The sequence below is a fragment of the Aphelocoma coerulescens genome, chromosome 4A (assembly GCF_041296385.1).
Source record: "Aphelocoma coerulescens isolate FSJ_1873_10779 chromosome 4A, UR_Acoe_1.0, whole genome shotgun sequence".
Taxonomy (NCBI): domain Eukaryota; kingdom Metazoa; phylum Chordata; class Aves; order Passeriformes; family Corvidae; genus Aphelocoma; species Aphelocoma coerulescens.
The window spans coordinates 1,056,891-1,081,794 of NC_091018.1; the positions used below are offsets into that span (position 1 = coordinate 1,056,891).

Sequence of the window (24,904 nt, forward strand, 5' to 3'; positions counted from 1 at the left end):
CCCACACAGCCAGCCAGCCGGAGTGCAGCCGGACACCCTCTGCCAGGGCCACTGGGGCTCCCCAGGCGGTGCCAGCAGGGACCCGCAGCAGCCATTCTCGTTTCCTTGGTGACTGTTGCCAGGTGAGAAACTCTAAGGCAGAATTTATTATCTTGGCAGATAAATGAAGATGTTCCTCACCAGAGCTATAACCAGGCTGTGCCCTGGCACGGTGCTGGGCTGGACCCTCTAGTGCTGCCAGGAGCCCCTGAGGGAGGGCTGTGCCCGGGGCCCCGGGGCTGCCTGGTCCTGGCATCGCTCCCCGGAAGGCAGCACGTGCTTTGGGGCTATTTCTGCCCGCTGGAGTGCCGCAGGAGAGGGAATGAGGCGAAACCACAGGGACCACGGAGAAGCGCAGATGGCCGCGGGCTGGCGGGCTGCCCTGCCTTGGCTTCACTAGACCCCGTGAGTACGTGCCCCGGCCGGCATCGGGCACACTGGGAACCCCACCCAGCACCCCTGGGGCAAGCAGCAGAGTGGGGGGGACGGCTGGGGAGCTTGGATGTGGGGAATGATGGCTCACGAGGGAACACAGTGGGCAGAGCTATAGGGGCTGCCTGCAGCCTTGAGAGCCCTGAGCTGAGGTGACACCAAAGCCAAGGTGATGGCAAAGACCGGAAAGTCCTGGCAGAAGTATTAGCAAGCTGTTCTGCTTTGATTGGAACCTCATTGACTCTGCCCGAAAAGGGATCTGTGGTGGGCAAGGACGCACACAGACTTTGAGGAGAGACTCTTCTCTCTATTTAATGTGTCATATGACAGCACACTGAGGTGGTAGATATGCAGACAGCTGCATTGTCCCTTTAAATCCCAGCACAGCACTGGTGGCTAACGATAACCCCGGATCACACCAGCTCCCAAATCCCAAAAGCTAATTACAGGCAAACGCCCCACAGTCAGGCTGGGAACACGGGATATTTACAGCCTGTGACACCAAGACCTGTTGGTGAGGAATTGGGGCACTGCAGCGGCTTGCTGGAATGGCACTGGGAGAGGGGATGGTTTGCACCCTACTGCCATGAGCCATTGTGGGCAACCATTCCCCGAGCTCTTTTGGGTAAGGGAGATTGTTTTTTCCAGAGTGTTCTTTGCTCCCCCACACTGGCACCATCACCCTACGTTGGATGCAGAAGCAGGCAGGAAGCATGCAGGGAGCTGTTTGCTTTTCACCCAGTTCTGGCAGCGTGCTTCTCAGCCAAAGCATACACAAATTTCTAGGAGAGGCTTGGATCCGAGTGCTCTGTTTGCTCTGCTCCCTGCTGCAAGACAAGCTGCCACCTTGTTTCTTGCACCATGCACACGGCTCTGGGAAGCCCCTGCGGTGGCTACAAGCCCTGTCCAGGCTCCTACAGTGGTTTTATTGAGAGCATGGTGGTGCTCCTGCTGCTTTCCTGCATGGGGATAGGAGAGTATAAACTATTCCTCCCACCTGCCAGGATGCCCAGGGCACACGCAGGCGCAGCCTGGCTGGGTTAGCACTCTGTATACTCTTACAGCAGGTAGGGCCGGGGGAATCGGTTAATTAAAGGTAATTTTAACCCTTCCTGCCTGGTTTAGTGTTACAGCATCACCCACTGCCTGTGCTGGGACTGTAGCCAAGGAGGCACGACTTCAAAATGTGTAATTATTGCAAAGACCTATAAATGCACCCAAAGGTAACTCTGCTTTCCTGTTAAAGAATTGAAGCCATGAGGCAGCACTGAAATGGCCTGTGCTTTGCCTGCAAGCATCCCGGCCCTGGCAGCACTGAGCTCCATGCCCAGATCCCAGTGGGCTCAGCACAGCCTCCAGTGAGATTTAGAGGGATGAGGTCCTCAGCACAGATACCAGGTTCTCTCCCTGCAGGTTCAGAGTGAAGCTGGATGAGGAACTGGAGCAGTAAAAGCAGTCGCATGATGAAGCAAATGGAATAAATATTTCCCCAACCAGAAACTATTCCACAGACTGCTGGGGCAGGAAAAAATACAGCTGAGTTACTGTGAAAGCAATGCAACATTCAAACAGTTTAGGCTGTGGAAACCAGTCATTTGAAAAGCTATTTCCAAACTAAGTAAAAAATTCCCAGCTCACAGATTCCTGGGAACCTCCCAGCCCTGCCGGCAGGGCAGCGTGGCTGCACTGAGGGGACACAGCTGTGTCCCGTCTCACATACCCGTCAAGCTGGGGGACGCTTTGTGATTTCCACTTCATCCAGCACATGGGGCTGATCAACACATCCCCACTGTCGCTGCGTGTGGCACCAGCTGAATGTTTAATCCCCAGCACAGACTGTGCTCCTGAGGAGGTTTCAGCCCTGAAGTCAGGGAGCTTGGCCATCCCCACACCCCGAGCAGCTGCTCCACCTCTGTGTGCAGGGCTATATTTGGGAAGGCAGCAGCGTGCTCTCGGCATGTCCCAGCGAGCGCCCTGGGAGCGGTGTCTGCTCTGGGTCCTAGAGAGGAGAGCTTGGGGAGCAGGCTGGCAGCTCTCCCCACCTGGGCTCTTTAAAGGTCTGGCTCAGAGCTCCCTGTCTTTTCCAAACAGTTTTCTCTTCTCCTTATACAGGAGCTGAGCCGCCAGGCAGGCAGGCATGTGTAAAGCAGACGGGGCTATTTTGAGAGTGAGAGCTGGTGAGGAAGCTTGCTCCCACCCCACACACACAAATGCCCTGGCACATCCAAGGGGCTGGAAAAGCTGCACAGCAAACCCTGCGGTTTCACACAGTGGGTGCCACTGCCCTTTGTGCAACGTGTGTTGTGTGAACACTGGGATTAAAAAAAAAAAATAAAAGAAGGCCAGGATTAAGAAATTAATGAAGTTGGGACGCTCTCCAGGGCAGGGCAGGCACTTGTGGCCACAGGAAAACTGACATCCACACGTGGTAGTGAGACTCAAGCTGGTGCCTTGGCCATCCCCAATGATCCTCGTGGGTCCCTACCTGCTCAGGAGATTCTCTGATTCTGTGATTCCATAACACTTCACATCCACCAGCCCAGGGGCTGTTCTGCTCCTGGGAGGTTCCAGAGTGAAGGCCAGTCAGCAGCCAACAGCTCTGCTGGTCCAGAATGCAGCCACTGCAGAGTGGGGACACCTGGGTAGGATGTCCCCAGCCCCTGGACTGTCCCTGCTGGCCTGTGGCAGCTCTGGGTCAGGCAGTTGCTCTGTGACAGGGGTGTCCCAGGGCACCTGTGCAGCCCCAGCTGTGCTGGGCTCACAGGAAGTGGCACGGGCACTGAGTTGGCAGGGACAGGGAGTGGCAGGGCAGTGGGACAGGAGCTCTGGCTGGTGCTATCTGTGACCCACATCACTTTTATGGTCTGTCTGCTGTTTACAGCACTGAGCTGTGAACAGGTGGGGTCAGGCTGTAGAGGTGACTCACAGCGTGAACAGCTCACTGCCTCTCTGTGCTTGGGACAGAAAATGGGATAATAACTGGTGTGTAAAATGCTGTGAGGCTTTGTCTCTCCATTCCTCTTGACGGCTTCTGGGGCTTATGGATACAGGACTGGAATTCTTGCTTGCTTAAACAATTGCTCTTAAGTATTTCATCACGAAGCAGGGGAAGCTGAAATTAAAAATATGATGAGTTGAAGCCCAGGCATTGCTCAGCTGAGGGCTTGGTGACCTGCCAGACTCCTGGGGAATGCTTTTAATTTGGATAAGTGGAAGTTGCATAAATGGTACAAACGGCACGCTGCTCTTGCTGCTCACACAGCGCCGTGGGTGCAGTTGGCAGTGCCACCCGATGTGTTGTCACTGGCTGAGCACCCAGCCAGGCACAACTGCTCCCATGCACAGCTCCCACCCTGGCTGGCCACGGTCACCAGTCAGCTGGTGGCGGGCTTCTCTGCCTGGACACTGCTCCCTTCACCCTCTGCCCTGCCAGAGTTTTTTTTTTGGAGAGGATGTTTTCCAAAAACAGCTTGAAAATATGTAACTATCATACCAGAGCTGAATGGTCACACGTAGATCTCCTGTTCCCGCCAGTCAGGCCAGTCCCCATGAGCTCATGGGGTTTGTGGTTTCCCAAAGCAGCTGTTCAGCCTTGGAAGGAAAAGCTCTGAGCAGCTGCAGGGACAGGGATTGCTTCTGTGTGGGAGCTGTTGCTGTGGGAGATGTGGCCTCCAATGTCTCAGGTGGTTTTATTCTCAGCCCTGCTGCTGACAAGCCCAATAGCCCTGGTAATGCTTCCAGACTGGTGAAATGGGGAAAACTCTTGTGTGTGTGGTTTGGGAGGTTTTGTGCTCTTGGCTTGCATGGGGCAGGTGAGTGGGCAGTGTCTCCATCACTAACGTGGGCACCTCCTTGTGAGCTGGCCTAGCTGCTGAGGGATGAGCACCGAGAGCCTTTTAAAAGTTGCCTAAAAATTCGTGGTCTGCCTAATCTGGGGAAAATGGACCGATGTCAAACACTCTTTGCCTTGCCCCATCTGTCCCAGCCAGCCAGCATGTGCCCAGGCTGGACTGAGTGACCTGGCAGGCAGTGGGTGCTCAGGAAAGCACGTGTGCATCCCGCCTGTGCGCACACCACCGCTCCTGGGGAAAGGTGGGCAGGGCTGGTGCTGGAGGCAGCTGCTAGAGCAGGGACCCCCATGGCCATGGAGGTGGGGAGCAGCCCAGACAGCCCGGTGTTCCCACCACTGTACGGGTGATCAAGGTGGGACACACGGGAGGGAGGTGGGACTGAGTGGTGGGAGGTTTGGCTCCGCCAGCGAGTCCACATATCCCATTGTCTTGAGGGTGGGTCCTTGAAGGTGATGGGAAAAGCACTCTTAGTCAGCCATAGCACAAGGTCACATCTGGAAGCACGAACATTCAAGATACAGCAGCTACATCTCCCCTGTAACATAGTTCCCAAATCCTGATACACACACCAGGTGCTCTGTGGACCTGAAGGGGTGTCCTTGACACAGCTTGTCTTGCAAGATACCAAAATGCTCCCTGCCTTGACAACGCCCTCCCTCCCACATGCTGCCCCATCGAGCTCAGGGCCATGTGGTGCCCTGGCCCAGCTCCATTTCTGGGTCTGGAGCGGGGGTCAGGCCCCGGATCTGAGGTGGGGGTGAGTGCAGGCAGCTCTCTGGCGGCTGTCTGATTCAGGCAAGGCTGGCACCCACAGTGGCATCATTCCTGCCCCACGGTGGGACCCCAGTGTCCCCGGGGCTACCTGACAATTCTCCCCTGCAGGGACCTTCCATATGTTGCTGCATTTTGAGGTGTTGGTAACTGCCAGGACTTGATCGGGCCTGGACTCGATGGGGGGGCCCTGGGCAGGGCTCCAAAGGCTCCAGGGCACACACAAGGTGTAGCATGGGATTGTCAGCGCTGTGTCTGGGGAATGGGAGTCCCCAGGTGGGTGCTCCAGGGGGGTGCTGGGGTGTGGGTCCTGGCCATGTTGGGGGTGTCCTGGGGGGGCGGTTCCCTGCAGAGATGGGGAGTCCTCGGTAGAAGATCCTGGTCCAAGACAGGGGTGTTGGGGCAGAGGGTGCAAGTGGGGCTGTCCTGGGGCAGGGACATCACACCTGATGGGGACCAGGGCACAGTAGCAACGGGGCTCCCGGAGCAGGAGGGTGGTGGCCAGGGCAGGGCTGGGGTACCAGGAGCCGGGGCCCCGGGCCGGAGGATATGGACCCGCTGGGGATGCCCGGCCGGTGGACCCCGGGCTGGGGGGGGTCGGGGCGCGTCAGGGCGGTCCCGGAGCGGTGCCGGGGCCGCGGGGCTCGGCGGGGCTCGGCGGGGCCGGTGCGGGGCCGCCCGTCGGGGCTCGGTGCGGCGGGGGAGCCGCGCCCCGCCCCGTCCCGCCCCGCAGCGCGGCTCCTCTCTCCGCTGCAGCCCGGGATGGCGCCGCGGCGGGGCTGAGCGCCCGGGCCGGGCCGGGCCGGGCCGGGGCCGCCATGGACGGTCCGAGCGGGGGCTGCCCGCCCGCCGCCGCCCCGTCGCGGGCCAAGCTGCCGCTCGGCATCGTCTTCTCGACGGCGCTGTTCTGCGGGGAGGGGGCGGCGGCCGCCGTGCTCTGCCTCTCCTACGGCCACTCCGACGACCGCTTCTGGCTGGCGCTCACCGTCTTCTTCGTGCTCTGCCCCTCCGTCCTGGTGCAGCTCACCCTCATCTTCGTGCACCGCGACCTGAGCCGCGACCGCCCGCTCGTCCTGCTCATGCACCTGCTGCAGCTCGGGCCCGTCATCAGGTGAGCACGGGGGGGCGCGGGCACCCCCGGCACCCCTGCGCGGACCCGGGGGAGAGCAGGGAGCGGTGCCGGGCAGGACGGGCACCCGGCGCCGTCTGCCAGCTGCCCTGTGCCCGGCGTGCCCGGAGCTCTGCTGCCCGCTCCCCGGCCCTCCTCCCCGGCGCTGCTGCTCCCGGGGGCCCCTTGCTCGCCGCTGGTGCTACGGCTGCTCCTGCTGCTGGACCCCGCTCCGGGCAGGACGCGGCTCTGCCGCCCTGTTGTATCCCAGCTGCTGGGAAAGCTCTGCCCAAGGTCCGGGAGGCAGCCAGCGATTCACTCAGCCTCTTGGCTTTGCCATCACCGTCCTTGTGCTGGAAGCACAGATGGGAATCCCCGGTGGGTGCTTGAAGGTGAATACTGACCTGGTATGAGGCTGAGTCAGGGGAGATTTAGATTAGATATCGGGAAAAGGTTTTACACCCAGAGAGAGGGTGGTGGAGCTCCCCAGGGAAGTGGTCACAGCACCTGGCCTGCCTGAGTTCGAGAAGCGTTTGGACAACGCCCTCGGGCACATAGTGGGATTCTTGGGGTGTCCTGCATAGGGCCAGGAGTGGGACTCAGTGGGGTTATGGGAGGTGGAGGAGAAGAGTTAGGTGCAGGAGTGGGGCTGGCATGGGAACTGAGGGGCCACTGGACTGTGCTGGGAAGAGGACAGTAAGGGGCTGGATGGATGTTGCACAAGCTGATCCCTCATTCCTTGGGAATGCTGCGGTGCCTCCTGGGCTGTCATCATCCTGGGCAGCCTGCCCCATGAGAATGCACAACAGGAGGCATGGCAAAGCCACATCTCTGTGAGGCTCCTTCCCCAAGGGCAGGCCAGCAGCCACGCTCTGGGGCTCGCTGTACCCACAGAGCTCCAAAACCACTGTGGGCTGCTCTGCACTTCCTCTGTCACCGGAAACAAGCAGGGCGCCAGATGTGTCCCCGTCACCACGTCTCAGAGCCACCTGGGGGGCCTTGCCTCAGTGCTGCCAGCCTGTGCTGGCCCACAGCAGTGTCGTGACTCTCACCACACCAACCAAGGCTGTCTGAGATGGGTACAGTGCTGCCCAGTTGCTTGTAAGAGCCAGCCAGGGCTGCCTGGGGAAGGCTGCTTCAGCCGGCTGCTCAGGCTGGAGATGGAGCCCAGCCTGCTGAGAAGGTCTGGCAGGGCACTGGGAGCCAGCTGGGACTACTCTTCAAGCCAGACCTTTGGGATGAAACGATTTTCCTGTTAGAGTTTGCAAAGAGTTGTGAGTGCTGGCCTGATCTGTCGAGAGAATTTATCCTAAACCCTCACTCCTTTTGGGTTTGATACACAGCAATTTGTGCTGTCCTGATAAGCACTCGTAAATAACGATGTCCTGTTGGTCCCAGAGCCAGCTGGTCCCCGAGCAGGAGCCAAGCTGATTGCCTCTGGCCATGCACACCCGCCCTATGGCTGTGTGGAGGGGCTGGGGGTCCCCCTGTCCTTGCAGCGGGGAGCAGCACGGCAGAAAGTCACACCTGTGCCCACACGTGAGGGCCCCACGGAGAAGGGGCGGCGGAAGCGCTGCCTTATCTGCCCATGCCACACACGGCTTCACCCTGTGCTCCCCTTCCTGCTGTCCCCACCAAGGAGGAAGCGTGGAAGCCTTCTTCTGCTCAAGATGAGAGATCAAAGACACTATCACAGTTTCTTTCGCCTCTGCTTAGAGGAAGAGGTTTTTGCCAGTTGGGAAAACAGACCCAAGGGTGATTAACACCTTCCTGTAGCTGCAGCTCCCAGCAGAGCCACTGCTTTGTACCCTGGATGCTGCACCTCTTCCAGCAGCTGTTTCAGCCCTCGCTGGGGCTGTTGTTGCCCTTCTGCCAACATGATTCATCCTGAGTGCTGGAGCAGAGGAGCAGCCACTGGGCATCCCCATGGTCCTGGTGTGACCAGCCAGGGACTGCCCACAGCACTGCTGAACAGTTGCCCAAATCAGCTGGGCTGCACTCAGCAGGAGCAGGGCCTGGCCAGCACGAGGCAAGGGGCGGCTGGAGCTGCTGGGAGTGGGGGGCAGTGGGCAGCCTGGCAGGGTGACAGCTCCTGTGTCCCCACAGGTGCATGGAGGCCCTGCTGGTGTACTGCTGGTCAGGTAGGGAGGAGGAGCCCTACGTCACCATCACCCGCAAGCGGCGGCTGCGGAAGGGCTACGAGGTGGAGATGGAGCAGGAGGTGGGCCACTCGGAGCGCCGGCTGGCCACTCATCGCAACGCCTTCAAGCGCGTGGCCGTCATCCAGGCCTTCCTGGGCTCCACCCCGCAGCTCACCCTCCAGCTCTACATCAGCGTCTTGGAGAAGTACGTCCCTGTTGCCCGAGGTAAGAGCGCCTGGCACGTGGGCTCCCCAGGAACCCCACCAGGGCACGCCGGCAGCTCCTTAGCTGCTTGTGCCGATGTGACATCCAGGCAAACTGACACAGCTTCCACTGGACTCCCCTAAATGTGGAGCACAACCCACAGAAGTTGGGCACTCATCAGATCTCTGCTTTCCTGTTTGCAGTGATGCAAAGTGGGAGGAGCTGGCCATGACTGAGGTGGCAGGTTCTGCTCCCAGACCCGTGCTTGTGGATATCTGCCCTCCAGAACCAGACCATCCACTCAGCACTGTGTCTCATAAGAGGGTCAGGTCCCTGCCCTAGCCTGCTTCGATCTCCATTCATTTTTTTCCATCTAGCTACAGGCTCTGGCTTCCTTAAAGTCCCTCCATTGGATCTATTTCTGCACATTTTCTAACAGCCAGAGCTCCCAGCCCAGCACTCCCACTCCCAGGCTCCCTCGCCTGCTCCCAGGATGTTTATGTGCTTGGGGGTGGATATGCCAGAGCAAACTTTTAACTCCCATTTTGGCATGGTACCGAGCTGGGCATGCAGGCGTGCTCCTGCACCATTCCAATTACAGTGCTGGGTGAAGGAACTGCCCTCACCCACCCGCTCTCCCAGCAGTGCTGGGAGCCCAGACCTTTTTATCTGTGCCCACAGAAAGGGAAGCACAGGAGATGCCCCGTAGAAACCCCCTAACTGGTCCTCTGCAAAGGCATTTTGGGGAGTTGCAGACGCACAGGAAGAATGAGTGCCAGTGCTCCTCTAGCAGTAGATGCAAGAAGCAAACACCAAATGATGTGTTTTGGGTGATTCCCTCGCAGCTGGAGTGTCAGCTCAGCCCCACAGCTGGCAGCCAGCACGGATGGGACCAGCTGCACTCTTCTACTTTTTCTGCGCTGAATGTGAGCAGCTGCCAGCACTCCCTACAAATGACCTTGGCTTTGCAGCCCTCGGATGAGGCTGGCTCTGGGGATGCTTCTGGGGCTACAGTGGTGTGGCTCTTGGCTGGGATGAAGGCAGAGGGCCTCGCAGCAGAGACTTTGCCCCACTTACACTTGAGCAGCATTTCTTGCACAGGGCAGGGGGGTTGGGGCATGGTCCAACCACAGAAATGGCTCCGGTTTGGCCAAGGCTTGGGTTTCACTGGTGTAGGGAGAGCCTTGGGGAGCCGAGCCTCCTGCTGCTCCCCCTGCAGCTGCCTCATCATGGGGACTGTCACCACCAGCCATGAGCTGTTCCTTCTGCTGCAAGCCCTGGTGCTTGGCACCCTGTGCTTCTCCCCCAGGACTGGCACCCCGTATTTCCCACCGGGGGTTGTCACTCCACACTTTGCACCCCAGGCAGTGGAGAGACGGGACACAGCCTGGTCTCCAACACTGCCTGACTCCCCTGCTCTCTCCCTCTGCAGCCGTCCTCATGGCCATCTGCCTGGTGTCAGTCACCTACGGCGCGCTCGTCTGCAACATCTTGGCCATCCAGGTCAAGTATGATGACTACAAGGTCCAGCTGCGGCCACTGGCCTTCATCTGCATTGTGCTGTGGCGCAGCCTGGAGATCTCCACCCGCATCGCCGTCCTCGTGCTCTTCAGCACCGTCTTCAAGCACTGGATCATTCCCATCGCCCTGGCCAACCTCCTGGTGGTCTTCTTCTTGCCCTGGGTGCAGTTCTGGCGCAGCGGCAACCGCCTGCCTGACAACATCGAGAAGAACTTCAGCCGCCTGGGCACGGTGGTGGTGCTCTGTGCCTTCACCCTCCTCTACTCCAGCATCAACATGTTCTGCTGGTCAGCCGTGCAGCTCAAGCTAGCTGACCGAGACCTCATCGACAAGTCGCAGAACTGGGGCCGCCTGGCCGTGTACTACATGGCCCGGCTGGCGGAGAACACGGCCCTCGTCATCCTCTGGTACTTCTTCAAGACTGATGTCTATGAGAACGTCTGCACCCCACTGCTGGTGCTGCAGCTCCTCCTCGGCTACTGCCTGGGCATCTACTTCATGCTCCTCTTCTACCAGTACCTGCACCCCTGCCGCCAGCTCTTCCGGCACAACGTCGCTGACTTCCTGCACTGTGTGTGCTGCCGCCGGCAATCGCCAGGGACCCCTCTGTGCCTCGAGGCACCCTTTGAGCCCGGCGTGAGGCACAGCATTGTCTGAGCACGTGGCTCCTCCAGCCAGCTGTGGACATGGGGATAGGCAGCACTGGGCTGCACCAGCAGCCAGAGGGTGCTTGTGGCACAGGCCGAGCGCTGCCTGGTCCTGCAGTGGCAGCAGGTCCCAGTGCATCCCCACGGTGGCAGGGGGACAGGAGTGTGCTTGCCTGCCCAGGACCACTCATGTGAACATGAAGGAGGGTTGATTTGGATTAGACATAAGGAAGAAGGTTTTTACAATGACGGTGGTGAGGCACTGGCACAGGTTGCCCGGAGAGATGGTGGATGTCCCACCCCTGAAGACATTCAAGGCCCCAGGCTGGATGGGGCTCTGAGCAACCTGGCCGAGTTGAAGATGTCCCTGCCCATCTCTGGAGTTTGACTAGATGGCCTTTAGAGGTCCCTTCCAACCCAAATGATTCTATCATTCTAGAGCTTCAGGGGTGCCCAAACCACCTGCCACTGCAATCTGGCTGCCACGTGCTGTGCAGCCCCTGGGGTGTCCCGACACCCCCACCTGCTGCTGTGGTGCATACGGTGACCTGGGGCCACGGGTGCCACTGGGACTGTTCTAAGCAGTAAAGAAACTTTGCTGTGGCTGCGCGTCTGGGTGCTGGCAGTGACTCAGGCAGAGGGTGGGGATGGTCCCGCTGGGGCTGGCATGGGTTCACACACCTGCTCTCCATGTAACCCTCTCGCTCACAGGCCTCGAAATGGGGCTGTGCCAGGGGGATGGGGGGGAGCCCCTCGATGGAGCCGATAAGATTCAGGAGCATGGTGCGATGGGGGCTGGCCTCATCCTGCGCTTCCGTCAGCGTGACCATGGCTGCAGGCCAGGAGAGAGCAGCATGCCAGCAAGGAGCAATCCTGTCCAACCTGTTCCTCCAGGCTCAGAGCCCCACAACTGGCTGCTGTTCCCAGCTGGAGCACTGGACACCCCAGAGCTCAGGGCCCTGCAGTGGAGGGCAGGCAGGAGGGCAAGGGTGGCTGGCATAGCAGTGGGGATGCTGATGGGACCCAGGAATCCTGGCCCCAAACCAGGAGTGTGACATGCCCCCCCAGCACCCATTTTTGGGGTCAGCTCAGTTTGGGTGCTGGTCTGAGGATGCTCATCTCCCCTGGGGGGCCCATGGAGGTGCAGCACCACTGGTGCTCAGTCTTAAATCACCCGCCCTGTAATGGATGCCCGGGCTGGATCCTGGCACCGGCACAGTGCCGTGACCCCAGGATGCTTCTCTTCCTTTGGTGGTTTCCCTGCAAAAGGGGCAGCGGAGGCTGGTGAGGGAGGCGGGGGAAAACAAGAGTGGTTGAGACAGGCACAGGACGGATCCTCTGCAACTTCTTCCCAGCAAACTCCTACCTTACCAAAAAAAGCCCGGTTTTGCCCTCAAAGGTTGCAAAACCCCAAGAGGAGCTGCCAGACACCGTGTGTCACCGAGGCGTGGGGCCACAGGGGACCTCTCAGCGGGGGGACATTCCTGGCCAGCACAGGGGGCTCGTTTCGGCGATGGGGTCAGCCCTGCCTTCCTGGAAGGTGGCCTTTGAAGCCGCCAGCATTTCCTTAAAGGCTTCTCAGGGGAAAGTCCCGCGGCGCCGTTCCCGGGGCCGGCACTGTCGCACCGCCTGCTGCCTCCATAAAACGCGGGCGGGCGCGGGCGGGCGCGGGGACACCGCACCATGGGCAACTGGCTGGTCAACCACTGGTTCTCGGCCGCCGTCCTCGTGAGTGTGTGGGGCTGGGGGCTCACTGGGGTGGGGCAGTGCGGGGGGACTCTGGGGGCTACGGACCTGGGGGGCTCGTGGGGGAGATGGGGGCTGATGGGCTGTCCTGGAATGGGCTGTGGGGACAGACAAGCGTCCCCTCTGCTCAGCCAACCCCCGTACCCCGGCAGCCAGGGGAGGGATGGGCTCTGGAAAACTGAAGTCTTAGGGAAAACACAGCTCACGGGAAAGGGGGTCCTGGAAAAGTTAAAAATGCTGCTGCTTTGCCCAGCCGCTTTGGCTGGGAGCCTCCCACTCGCTTCTCCCCTTCTGAGAGGAGGAGGATCCTGTGAGAACTCGTGGCAGGGTGAGGAGCTGGCACCATAGGGACCATCTGCCAGTGCCGTGCTGCAGCATCTCTGGTGTAACAGAGCTTGCCTGGCCAGCACCCATCAGCTGCTCAGCACTGTGTGAGGAGCTGTGAAAGCACGGGAACGTGGGGGTTTACAGAGAGTTGGGCTATTTTAACTCTTGAAGTTACTTAAAAAAGAAAAAGAAAACAGCCAAAATCCAAATACACGGCAGGTTGATTTTTGTTTGGACCTCTGCAAAAATTCAGTAGCTGTGAGAGGCGCTGGTGTGGGGTGTAGTGGCGTTAGGCAGGGGACAGCAACACGGTGAGCCAGCTCCCTGGGAAACTTCCTTCTCCCAGAATCTTCCCCACACAGCCCTGACTACCCTCCAGATCTGCCCTCCCGTTACACGGGCGTTGTCTGCTCCTGCCCTTCCTCCTTCCTCATGCACAGGTGATGCACAGAGCTGTGTGTGACAAGATAGCAATGTTACAACACTTCCACACCTCTCCTCACCTTTGGGCCCATATCCCAGCCCTGTTCGTGACAGGGCAGCTCATAAGGAAACAGGAGGGGACTGTACTGTCCTGACACCCTCTGGCTGCGCCCGTCCCTGAGTGCTGCAGCATGAGAGGCTCCCGGGACAGGAGGCTGTGACTTTCCCCCGCAGGCAGCCTGGCTGGGCATCAACATCTTCCTCTTCACCTACTACTTTCTGTTCTTTGACCGGGATGAGCAGTATTTCTACACCAGGGCCATCCTTGGGGTAAGGTGCTCCCCCATGGCATCCTGCCTGCCCAGGCACACGAGCCCCTAGGGGCCCTGCTGCACTGGGGTGGGGGCTGCAACATCCCACACCCCTTTCATGTTCTGTCCTCTTCCAGCCCACCATCATTCCATCCCACTCCCCAGCCTGGCATTGCACCATGCTGGTCCCTGTCTTGATCCCTGTCTGGTCCCAGGCCAACAGCATCCCAGCTCAGCCTAGCATCACCCCTCCCAGCCCCCATGCCAGCCCAGCATCGCTCCATCCCAGTTCCCAGCCCAGCATCACTCAGTCCCAGCTCAGCGTTGATTGGCCCCACCCTGAGCCAGTCCTGGCACAGCACGATGGGATGGTGGTGCTCACCCCGCTCTTCTCCCCAGTCCGCCTTGGCATGGGCTCGAGCATCAGCCAAGTGCCTCAACTTCAACAGCATGCTGATCCTGCTGCCCGTCTGCCGCAACCTGCTCTCCTTCCTCCGTGGGACCTGCTCGGTGAGTGTCCCGTGGCAGCACAGCCGCTGCGGCCATCCCCGTCCCTGTCCCTATCCTGACACCGCTGCCTCTCCCTGCAGTGCTGCAGGCGGACGTTGCGGAAGCAGCTGGACCACAACCTCACCTTCCACAAGCTGGTGGCCTATGCACTGGCCCTGCTCACAGGTACCCCCTGCACTGGGGTGGGGCAACAGTGGGGACTGGAGCTACCTGGTGGGTGACTGCCTGTCCCCTGTCCAGCTGTGCACACCATCGCCCACCTCTTCAACCTGGAGCGCTACAACCAGAGCCAACAAGCCACCGACGGCAGCCTCCCCGCTGTCCTCTCCGAGATGCACCTGCAGGGCAGCAACAAGTGGCTGAACCCCATCCACTCCAACCAGACGGTGAGCACGGCCTCAGCATGCAGCAACCCACCCCCACCTGTCCCCTGCCCCCCTAACCCACCCTGCTGCCCCTGCAGACCGTCGAGTACGTGACTTTCACGACCATCCCGGGGCTGACGGGGGTGATCATCACGCTGGCACTCATCCTCATGGTCACGTCCTCCACCGAGTTCATCCGCAGGAACTACTTCGAGCTCTTCTGGTACACACACCACCTCTTCCTCGTCTACTTCGCTGGTCTCGTCATCCACGGCATTGCGTAAGGCTCCTCACCATTCCCCAGGGCAGGACAGCGAGGGGCAGTGGGGCAGCTGCGGGGAGAGCCCAGTGGGGCTGCGGACTGCCATTTCCAGGGAGGGCTAGCCCAGCCGGCCTCACGCAGTGCGGCTCAGCCCTGGCTAGGAGCAGAAGCTGGCCCCTGGGCTCATCCCTCGCCTCCCTGCAGTGGGCTGGTGCGTGGGCAGACGGAGCAGAGCATGGCAGAGGTGCCCCCCCACCAATGTGCCGAGTACCTCCCGCAGCGGGAACAGAACTGCACCCACGACTGCTGCAAAGACCCTGAGTTCGGGAGCATCCCTGCCGAGGTAGGGCAGTGCTGGGATGGCTGTGGGGAGAAGCTCTTCCCTTGCCCTTGGGATGCTCCGGCCTTTCCCAATCCTTTGGTCTCCACCATCTTCACAGTCCTGGAAGTGGGTTCTCGCCCCCATCATCCTCTACGTCTTTGAGCGGATCCTGCGCGTCTGGCGTGCGCAGCAGAAGGTGGTTGTCACCAAGGTGGGTGGTGCAGGAGCCCGTTCCTATCCCAGCTCCTGCCTTTGGAGTCATCGGTGCCACAGCTCCTCGCCGTGGTGGCCATGGGGAGGCGGGCAGGGGCCATGGCCATCGCCCCTTCCTAGGGACAGGAGCCAGGCCAGGCGCTGAGCCCTGCCCGTGCCCCCAGGTGGTCATGCACCCCGCCCGCGTGCTGGAGCTGCAGATGCAGAAGAAAGGCTTCCGCATGGAGGTGGGGCAGTACATCTTCGTCAACTGCCCCGCCATCTCCCTGCTGGAGTGGCACCCCTTCACCCTCACCTCTGCGCCCGAGGAGGACTTCTTCTCCATCCACATCCGGGCGGCTGGCGACTGGACAGAGCGTCTCATTGACACCTTCCAGCTGGAAATAGCCAGGTAGGCTGGGGAGTGCCCAACAGGTCATTTCAGGGATTTGGAGAGGCCGTATGTCTCACCCAGGCCCTGCTTTGGCCAGGATCGAGGTGGATGGTCCCTTTGGCACGGCCAGCGAGGACGTGTTCCAGTACGAGGTGGCCATGCTGGTGGGAGCGGGCATCGGCGTCACCCCCTTCGCCTCCATCCTCAAGTCCATCTGGTACAAGTTCCAGCAGGCTGACCAGACCCTCAAAACCAAGAAGGTATGGAGTGTCCCATAGGACCAGCTGCAGGTTTCTCCCTCCAGCTCTGCTCCACCTTGAGCAATCCCTCTCCTCCTGCATCCCAGATCTACTTCTACTGGCTCTGCCGGGACACAGGAGCCTTTGCCTGGTTCAACGACCTGCTTGCCTCCCTGGAGCACAAGATGGCTGAGTCGGGCAAGGCAGACTTTCTCACCTACCGCCTCTTCCTCACTGGCTGGAACACCAGCATTGTGAGTCGACCACGGGCTGGCACGTCTGCAAGAGGGGACACAGGGTGGCCAAGCTGGGCAGGAAGGGCAGGGCAAGCATGACAATGGTTTCAGGCACGAAGTCCAGGCATGGTGTTTGGTGGGATCAACAATGGATGCTCCTCCATGGTGAGGGACTGGAAGGGGGCTCATGGGTGGTGCCTGGGGTTCTCACCATCCCTGCCTGGCCAGGCCAACAACGTGGCGCTCCACTTCGACACCACCACGGACACAGTGACGGGCCTCAGGCACAAAACCATCTTCGGGCGGCCCATGTGGAACATGGAGTTTGCAGCAGTGGCTGCAGCCCACCCCAGGTGAGAGCTGAGCAGGGAACTTGGGATGCTGGAGCTGGAGGCACCCCCTCCACCCTGGCACTCAGCACTGGGCAGGCTTTGGGAGAGGTGTGCTATCCCCTGCAGGGGGCTCAAAAGGCTTTTAAATCACTTTTCCCTGAGTTGCCCGCCTGGCACTGACAGCCCCATGCTGTTTGCAGGTCAGTGGTCGGTGTATTCCTCTGTGGGCCAGAGGCCCTGGCAAAGAGCCTGCAGAAGTCTTGTCACCAGCACTCCAGCCTGGACCCCAGGAAGGTCAAATTCTACTTCAACAAGGAAAACTTTTAAGTGGCAGCGAGGCTGGTGCCCCAGCAGGCAGGGACCCTGACTGGATTGCCTCAGCCCTTTTCCAAAGCAAGGCCAGGGATAAGCATCAGTGCATGCACTGAAGCCAGGCAAGACACAGCAAGGTACTCCTTCTCCATGAGAAATTCCAGGTTCAAAGACTGCTGCCTGCCTGTCCTGGTGTACAAGGGGTCCTCACGGAGCAAGTGGGCCTGTAGCTCCACGCAGCCCCCTCACTGAGAAACCAGACACACGTGCTGCATGCTGCTGCCGGAGCAGCGGGAAGCAGCAGCAGCCCAGCGGCTTGGAAAGAACCAGGGCACGGGGATGGGGCATGTGCATCCATGCAGGTGTCAGGGGCCAAAAGTGCCCCTCAGGGTTTAAACAGTGCTTTGTGTAAGAGTAAATTAAACTTTCTTTTCTTTGTAATGAAAGCCTCTGTAGTGACTCAGCTGTGCAGGTAGGAAGGAGCCCATGCTCTGCCCCCTTGTAGGGCTGCAATAGAAGAGCTGGTCGATAGCAAACCCTCTGGGGTGCAGGGTCAGACACCCCTCTGCAGGGGCTCGCTGCCACCATGGCACCCCCCAGAGCGAGCCTGCACCCAGCACACAGCTCAGCTCCCACTGCAGCTCCCACCAGGTTCTGCTCCAGCGTGTGCAGGGAGGGAAACCCCACTCCCTGAGCAGGCTGGTGTGATAAGTGATCCTGCAATTGGATACAGAGCCCTTCCTGCCCCGCCAGCAGGGACAGAAAGCCAAGCTTGCTGTCCTGCCCTTCCCCTACACCCCTGTAAACAGCACGGCACAAGAAACTTCATGACTAGTTCTTGCCCTGGTGTGGGAAGGAGGGAGGATGGCAAGTTGTTTGGACAAGAGTGGAGCCAGGCCACACTGCTCCCAGAAGCCAACAATCCCACCCTGGCCTCCATGAGAGACCAAACAAGGCAGCCAGAGACATGGATTTACTCAAACCCTCCTCCCACTTTATTTCAAACATCATAAAATATACACAGAAAAACAAAAGGATGAACTGGAAGGAAAAACCTCTTGAGGGTGACACAACCTCTCCCAAAATGCAGCATCAGCTCAAGTAGCAATGGGAAGCAGCTGCCATGGAGCATCACCTCTATCCAGGCACATGGCATCTCCATCATGTGCCTGCCAGAAAGAAGGGGAGGAAGGTGAGCCTGGCACAGAGGGAAGCAGGGCAGAGTCCCATCCTGGGCAGCTCTGATTTACTGGAGGGGAACAGGCACAGGGTGAGACTGGGTTAAAGGAGGTCACCTGTCAGGGTGCCCCTGTGGATTTCTGGATTTGCTCCTTCAGAATGAGGATGCTCTGCCGCTGTTCTGGGGGCAGCATGGCGATCTGGTCCGCTGTCAGCTGCAGGACCTGCATGATCAGTGCTGCCTGTGGGGAAAGAGGGGTCAGAGACATGCCCTGCCAGAGCAGCCACAGCATACCAGAGCCAGGGAGGGGCTGACCCCACCACAGAAAGGCACACAGGAAGTGCTGCTCCTGCTGTCTCACCCTTTCTCTTTTGTTTTCTCACCTTCTCGTGATCCTGTGGGGTGACCTGGCTCTGTCCAGGGCTAAAGCCTCCAGGCTGACCAGCTCCTTGGACTCCTGCGCCAGGAATGCCTCCTCCCTGCATGCCTGCCCCAGCCATGTTAGGAACCTATGGGAGTAAAAGAGGGGTTAAGGACTGAGGGGTCTCTGGACTCAGCCATACAAATCCAGGAAGGTAAAGCAGATGATCAGATGGATGCCCTCATGGATGCCCTCACGGACAGCTTGAAAATGCCTGAGCACCGAGAGAGTGCCTTTTACGTGCTCTCCTCTCCCTCCAACTCCTGTGCTCCTTCCTGCACCTCAGGAAGAGGTGGAGAGAGGCCTGAGCCTTGTCCTGTCCCCAGCTGATGGGCAGTGCCTGGGGAAATGGGACAGATGCCCAGACCCCTCAGAGCCAGTGACCAAAGCCTGGTGCTTCCCAGAGCTGCTGCTCTGTGGGACACCCCCCCACCCAGCCCCAGCCTACAGGATGCCGTCGGTGCCCAACTGGCTGAGCAGAGACGTGTGTACCTGGCGGGGCCCCTGCGGGCCACTGGCTCCCATGTTAAGTGGCCCAGGACCCTGTATCCCACCAGGCATTGGGCCACGCGGGTTGGGACCGGGCCCACGAGGCTCCAGGCCCCGGGGCTCCAGGACCCTGGCCTCCATGGCCCTGGCTTCCAGCACTCGCGGCTCCAGGCCTCGCGCCTCCAGTGCTCGCGCCTCCATCACCCGGGGCTCCAGCCCGCGCGGCTCCAGTCCTCGTGGCTCCAGCCCTCGGGGATCTCTTCCGACTGCGGAGGAAAGACAAGGTAAGCTCCTGAAGGAAGCAGTGCTGCAGGGAGTGTGGGAGTGAGCCCGCTGCCTCTTTTGTCTGGGGGCTAGCAAGCACCCAAAAGGTGCAGGGCGGGGGGCAGAGGAGACATGCCTGGAGAAAGTCCCTTGCACTCTGTGACTGTCCCTCCTCGCCTGGAGTCAGTCATTTCACTGCCCAAACCCCCTTCCTATGCCTTGGGTCGGGGCAGCCGGCTCCACTCTGACTTCTTGCCTGCACAATCCAAGCCACCCAGTATTTCATGCCCCCTCTCTCACCTCGAGCATCCATCAAGGGCCCCCGCGGCTCTCCCATCAGTGGTCGGGGTTCTCCCATGGGTCCCCCCCTCATCTCATGGGGGGGGCCACGGCTGTCATGACCAGGCATATGGTGCATAGGGGCTCCCTGGTGGGGCGGCCCAAGGTAACCTCTGACGCAGAGAGACGAGGAGAGCAAAGCAGGAGGAGGAGAAAAAGCGAGAGAGTGTGAATCAGACACTGGCTTGGCACGGTCTGGGCAGAGCGCTGGGATTGCCCCCGAAGCCGGCCGCAGGGGAGGAGGGTGAGGCTGGCACAGGGATGGGTGCTGGTGGCCCCATGCTGCAGGGCAGGTGCCATCACCCCGGGGATATCCCTTCCCCGGGGAAATGGGCCGGCCCCCGCGGTTGGCAGCACACAGGCCTCCGACCAGGCAGCAGTGACTCCCGGAAGGCTGGTGCCATCCCTGTCCTCAGCGAGAGGCTACCCTTGGGCAGGGGACAGTGCCAAGGGCTCCTCTCCTTCCCTCTCCCCTCACCTGGGCTCCACTTCTCCAGTGACTGAGAGCAGGGTCCCTCCGCGAGGGTCATTCGGGGCATCTCCCAAAAGGCCTCGGGGCGGCGGGCCACTAGCAGGTAGAGGTCCACGCTGCATAGGGGCCCTCGGGTCTGGCATGGGCACTGCCAGAGAGACACACAAGAACTCGTGAGGATCTGCATGACCAGTGCCGTGCCAAGACTGTCCCCGGCGCTGTCGGGCCGGGTGTGGGGCAGCCATGCTGCTCCCCTGAGCTGTGCTGTCTGCCGGGGACACAGCCCCACACCCGAGGCTGGAGTGCACCAAAGCCCCTTCCCTGGCTGCCAGTTTTATTCCTCTCTTTTTCCTCCGTGGTTTTATCTCATGTTCCTTATGGTAGCAGGGGCCAAATCAAGCAATGGGTTGCCCCCATGGCAATCCCTACAAGTGTGGGCATCAACACCGTGCTGACGTGGGGCCAGGAGCAAAGCAAGACCTGGAAGGCTCCTGGAAGTGCAGTGTCAAAGGGGGCTGGATCTTAGGCAAAAGCCCTTTCCAAACAGGCTCTCCTTTTCCACTGGAGGCTCCGTGCATGGTTCTAGCCTGTTCTCTCCCGTAGCCCTAGAGGAAATCCTGCCTCCTCCACCTCCTCTTATTGCCATCAGGCTACAAGGAGTGACATGCCAGTCCCTGGCCCTGAGAACAGCGGGGTGAAGGCTGCTCTCTGCACACTGCACAACGAGCTCCATGGGAAGAGGGAGCTGGCGGGTGCCGGGGTACCTTGAACGCGTTCGATAGACGCAGGCCTGGCAGGTCCCACGGGCGAGAGCTGCAGGTTCCCTGGGCAAGCAGCAGGAAAAGAGGGAAAGAGCAGAATACACGTGAATAGTGTATGCATGCATGCACCGGCTTTGGGGACAGTGCTGCCTGCAGGATCAGCTCCCTGAAGTCCCCTGGAAAACCTACAGAGAAGATGTTGCAAGTCTGACTTGATCAACCTCTTCCATTAACACCACCTTTGCCACCACAGGCAGGACAGCCAGCGTGGCACAGTCCTTCCCTCACTCAGGGAGAGAGGCAGGGAGAGAAGACATCCTGCCGAGAGACACGGCATTCTGTGGGGCCACGCTGGCCCCACAATGCACATCCAGCTTCTGCTCTCCAAAACTTTTTGGGTGCCAAGAACTATCAGGTTGCTTTCAGGAAGACAGTGCCCCCCCCAAAGAAAATGAGAGTCGGCTGCCCCTAAGGCCGAAGGATCTCAGACTAGGTTTGCCATGTTTCTGAAACAAGGCCTAGGATACGAGTCAAGGCAACAGAGGTGACAGGTGTGTGCACGTGTTGTTCCTGGGAGAACAGGAACACCTGGGCCATGCTAACCTATGTATGGCACCACGTGAAGCGTAAGGAACCGGGCCCCAGGGCTGGGCCGTACAGACCGTGCCTGCGGAGGGAAAGCCGAGCGTCACTCTCCGGGAGAGTCCCTGCCAAGCCTCAAGCCAAAACGGAGAGCCCGCTCCCTCTGCTGGGCACGGCGCGGGAGGACACGGCGGCCGCACCAGCCGCTTCCCAGCACCCAGGCAGCAGCGGAGCAGCACACGGACCAGAGAAGAGCAAGCTCTGCCTGCCCGCACAAGCACAGGGACAGACACGGGCTCGTAGAGGTGGAAAACAGGCACATCCCGCTTGAAGCCCCTGGCTTCCAGGGCTCGACTGCACAACACGGCGCAGAACAAGCTGGGAGCCAATAGCGGCATGGGCTGAGTCCTGGGAGCCAGAGAGCTGCTACCACAGCCTTGTGCCTCAGTGAACACAGCCGGGCACAGCCCTGGGGCCAGGCACAGCCAGGCTGCAGACAGCTGGGGCACAGCACTGCTCACTGGAGCGAGGCTCACACCACACACAGCACTACACGCGTCTGTTTTACCTTGTCCGCGCTCCAAGGGGACGGGCCCTGCACCTGGCATCCCAACCTGTGGCTGCATCCCACCTGAGAGGGGACAGGCAGAGATCAGACCCTTCCTCAGCCGTCCCTGATGACTAACCCATTCCTCTGGCCCCAAATACCTTCTCACTCCCAGCTCCTGGGGGGGCATCTGGAGGTTTATTCCCTTGGTGTTGGCTCCCCCCAGGGATAATCCAACTTTGCAGCCCACCTCTGGCAGCAGCACAACCACAATGTACAGTACAGGGTTACGAGCCCTCTGGTGAGGGGGAAGGCAGAGGGAGGTGGGTGTCTGCAGGACCCGTGTGCACATGGGTGGGGCAGCTCGGCCCAAACTCACCTCCTGGAGCCATGGGGCCAGGGCCTGGGCCCTGCACAGGGGCTGCCATCTGTCCTGGGGCTGGCACCCCCCCCTGCATGGGTGGCTGCATCAGAGGAGGAGCGCCGTTGACATGCATTCCGCCCTGCCCGGAGAGACACTGGATCTCAGAGACACACCAAAACCTGGGCACGTCCCCAGCTGGGAGAGCTGGAGCTGGCACTGCCCATCTCTCCTGCACAGCTCATGTGTCGTGCAAGCTCTTACTATGGGCTGTGGCTGGGATGAGGGGGTGTTCTGTGGGTTCAGCTGCGCGTTGGGCCCTGGCCCAGGCCCCGGTCCCGGCCCAGGTCCTGGCCCTGGCACTGGCTGCTGGTTGCCTGGGATCAGAGGAGGAACGCTGGTCTGGCGATGCAGGATTTTCTAGGGGAGGAAGAAGGAGAAAGAAGTTCTTTTCCACTCCCACTCCACAAAGGCTACCACCAATATCCTCCCAACCCCGGATGAGCAGCAAGGGACAAACCAGCGCGATCTCCGGGTCGACAATCCTCATGACCACCTGGGCCTGCAGCAGTGCATAAGCCAGCTGGGGGTTCTGAAGCAGCATGTTCCTGGCTTCCTGGGGGCTGTTCTGGACACAAAGCTGAGAAGACAGGCACTGATCAGAGCTCTGACAAGGTGTGACAGGGGCTGGGAGGGGGCAGGCAGTGGCAGTAGGAGCTGTGCTCACATAGGGAGCATGGCCCTCCTGCACTCACCTTCATCTGCTTCATCAGCTCAAACATCTGCTCGGGTGGCAGGCTGGCCACTGCCCGGCTGATGGACTCGGGGGCATCCTCTGGGTTGACAGGGTCCCCATAGGGTGACTCTATGATAGGTGCACCCGTGCCCAAGCCTGCAATAGAGTTGGTGACTTTGTACTGCAACACGAACAGCGCAGGCAACGGGCTCATTGGGAGGGGAGCACCAGCCCGTCAGGGGGAAAAGGAGGCACTGAACTCAGGGAGATGTTAGGAGGAATTTCTTCAGAGAAGGGGTGGTTAGGCATTGGAACAAACTGCTCAGGAAGGTTGTGGATTCACTGTCCCTGGAACTGTTTAAGTGAAGACTGGACATGGCATTTAGTGCTCCAGTCTAGCTGACGCAGTGATGTTTGGTCAAAGGCTGGACCATGATCTTTAGAAATCTTTGCCAACCTAAATAATTCTGTGATTCTGTGATCATCTGGGAGCAAAAACACAGAGCTGAGCCCATGCATCCCTCTGGGAACTACTCGCAACACCTCTTAGAGCAGGTCAGCTGCACCAGTCGGGCAGAAGAGACGTGCCCTGCAGCACTGCCAAGGCCGGGCCCAGCGTGACAGCCCAAAATCCCAACTCACTCTTGAGCTCCTCCTTGTTCTTCTCGCTGGCGGCGTTGTCGACGCGCAGGGCCCTCCCGCTGAACTCGCGCCCGTTGAGGTTCCGCATGGCGCTGAGCGCCGTCTCCTGGTCCTGGTACTCGCAGAAGCCATAGCCCTTGGGCTTGCCCGTCTCCCTGTCGTACACCAGCCTGCACGGCGACGAGAGCGACAGCGCTGCTGAGGGCGGCGTGGGCGTCCAGCTGTGCCCACGGCTCCCACAGCTCCAGAGCGGACACTGGGACACGGCCGCAGGAGCGCCGGGAGCAGAGCGAAGGCTCCGGAGTCAGGCCAAGGCACACAGCAGTCGGGCCCAAGGCACAGCCGAAGGGCCTCCTGGCTCCTGGCACAGAGCACGAAGCTGCGGTGTGCAGGAAGCCCACCAGTGCCAGCTCTGTGCCTCCCTTCACCCCACCAGGCAGCTCCTGGGACCGGCTGCTCCTGCACCTCCCAAACCCTTAACTGAGAGCTCTCCAGGGCCTGGTGCCAAGCCTGGGAAACACCCCTGAGAGGCACTGGGATGGGAGTGAGGAGCACAGGGCCTGACCAGGACCTGAGCACTTATCAGCCACAGCAGGGCAGCTCCTCCAGCCCAGGACTGCGTGCCCACGTCCATCTGCTGTGCACGGGACACTGTGCTCCATCTCCGGCTGACCCTGGCACAGCCACTCCGTCCTCTGCCCTGAGCACAGCTGCCACAGCCTCACAAGCCCCGCAAATGCTGTGCTGCTCTGTGTGAGGAAACAGCCTCGAGGGGGGCCCGGGGAGATTTAGATGGGATATTAGGCAAAATTCCGTCGCCAAAGCGATTGTCAAGCATTAGAACAGGCAGCCCAAGGCAGTGGTGGAGTCACCATCCCTGGAAGCGCTCAAAAGGTGCGTGCATGTGGCACTTGGAGACACGGTGGGCTTGGCAGTGCTGAGGGAGCGGTTGGGCTGAATGCTTTTAGAAGTCTTTCCCAACGTTAAGGATTCACGACTCCACGGTTCCCAGGCCGGCTCCGCAGAGCCCGCGAGGCTCGGTCTGGGCCGAGCAGGGGGACCCGGGGGAGGCCGGCGGCCGCTCTCACCTAAAGCTGACCACGGGCCCAACCTCCGAGAAAATGTCCTTCAGCTGTTCCTCCGTGGCCTCATACGGGATGTTCCCCACTGCGGAGACAGACGGTGCCGCCGGTCAGCGCGGCGGGTGCGGGCCCCGACGGCGAGGGGGGCAAACCCGCCGGCCCCCCGCTTGCCCCTACCCTCCCTGCCCCTTTCCCTGCCCAGGTCGCGGCCCCGGCCCCGCGGCCTCACCGAACACGGAGCGCAGGGACCGATCCACGGCGGGGTCCCGCACCGACAGCCCCGCCATCGCGCCGCCCGCGCCGCTTCCGGTCCGCGCACCAACCGGCCCCCCGCTTCCGCCCG

General features: G+C 60.4%; 3 protein-coding genes across 8 annotated transcripts; 2 read left to right on the forward strand and 1 right to left on the reverse strand.

Annotated features, from left to right (window-relative positions):
• The first annotated feature begins 371 nt into the window (after positions 1 to 371).
• Positions 372 to 11,317, forward strand: XKRX (XK related X-linked). 3 transcript variants are annotated; one of them, XM_069015012.1, is made up of 4 exons: positions 372 to 444; positions 5,850 to 6,204; positions 8,308 to 8,567; positions 9,979 to 11,317. In XM_069015012.1, exons 2-4 carry the CDS (start codon positions 5,912 to 5,914, stop codon positions 10,722 to 10,724), a joined length of 1,299 nt encoding a protein of 432 aa, XP_068871113.1. In that variant the 5' UTR covers positions 372 to 444; positions 5,850 to 5,911; the 3' UTR covers positions 10,725 to 11,317. The 3 variants fall into 3 exon arrangements, with proteins under 3 accessions (XP_068871113.1, XP_068871110.1, XP_068871112.1); XM_069015009.1 differs by having other exon boundaries at positions 6,116 to 6,204; XM_069015011.1 differs by having other exon boundaries at positions 375 to 448.
• Positions 11,318 to 12,376: 1,059 nt separating this feature from the next.
• NOX1 (NADPH oxidase 1) lies at positions 12,377 to 17,092 on the forward strand. 2 transcript variants are annotated; one of them, XM_069015007.1, is made up of 13 exons: positions 12,377 to 12,442; positions 13,445 to 13,540; positions 13,921 to 14,031; positions 14,112 to 14,196; positions 14,272 to 14,417; positions 14,495 to 14,676; positions 14,863 to 15,001; positions 15,099 to 15,191; positions 15,358 to 15,584; positions 15,664 to 15,826; positions 15,913 to 16,059; positions 16,270 to 16,394; positions 16,574 to 17,092. In XM_069015007.1, exons 1-13 carry the CDS (start codon positions 12,398 to 12,400, stop codon positions 16,698 to 16,700), a joined length of 1,686 nt encoding a protein of 561 aa, XP_068871108.1. In that variant the 5' UTR covers positions 12,377 to 12,397; the 3' UTR covers positions 16,701 to 17,092. The 2 variants fall into 2 exon arrangements, with proteins under 2 accessions (XP_068871108.1, XP_068871109.1); XM_069015008.1 differs by lacking the exon at positions 12,377 to 12,442 and having other exon boundaries at positions 13,519 to 13,545.
• Positions 17,093 to 17,657: 565 nt separating this feature from the next.
• CSTF2 (cleavage stimulation factor subunit 2) lies at positions 17,658 to 24,883 on the reverse strand. Of its 3 annotated transcripts, XM_069015015.1 has the most exons (15): positions 24,791 to 24,883; positions 24,568 to 24,646; positions 23,480 to 23,649; positions 22,857 to 22,993; positions 22,622 to 22,741; positions 22,366 to 22,521; positions 22,120 to 22,243; positions 21,762 to 21,824; positions 20,615 to 20,674; positions 19,857 to 19,998; positions 19,340 to 19,491; positions 18,779 to 19,041; positions 18,249 to 18,374; positions 17,981 to 18,106; positions 17,658 to 17,854 (listed from the first exon to the last, which is right to left on the reverse strand). In XM_069015015.1, exons 1-14 carry the CDS (start codon positions 24,846 to 24,848, stop codon positions 17,984 to 17,986), a joined length of 1,773 nt encoding a protein of 590 aa, XP_068871116.1. In that variant the 5' UTR covers positions 24,849 to 24,883; the 3' UTR covers positions 17,658 to 17,854; positions 17,981 to 17,983. The 3 variants fall into 3 exon arrangements, with proteins under 3 accessions (XP_068871116.1, XP_068871117.1, XP_068871118.1); XM_069015016.1 differs by lacking the exon at positions 20,615 to 20,674; XM_069015017.1 differs by lacking the exons at positions 19,340 to 19,491; positions 19,857 to 19,998; positions 20,615 to 20,674.
• Between the last annotated feature and the right edge of the window lie 21 nt (positions 24,884 to 24,904).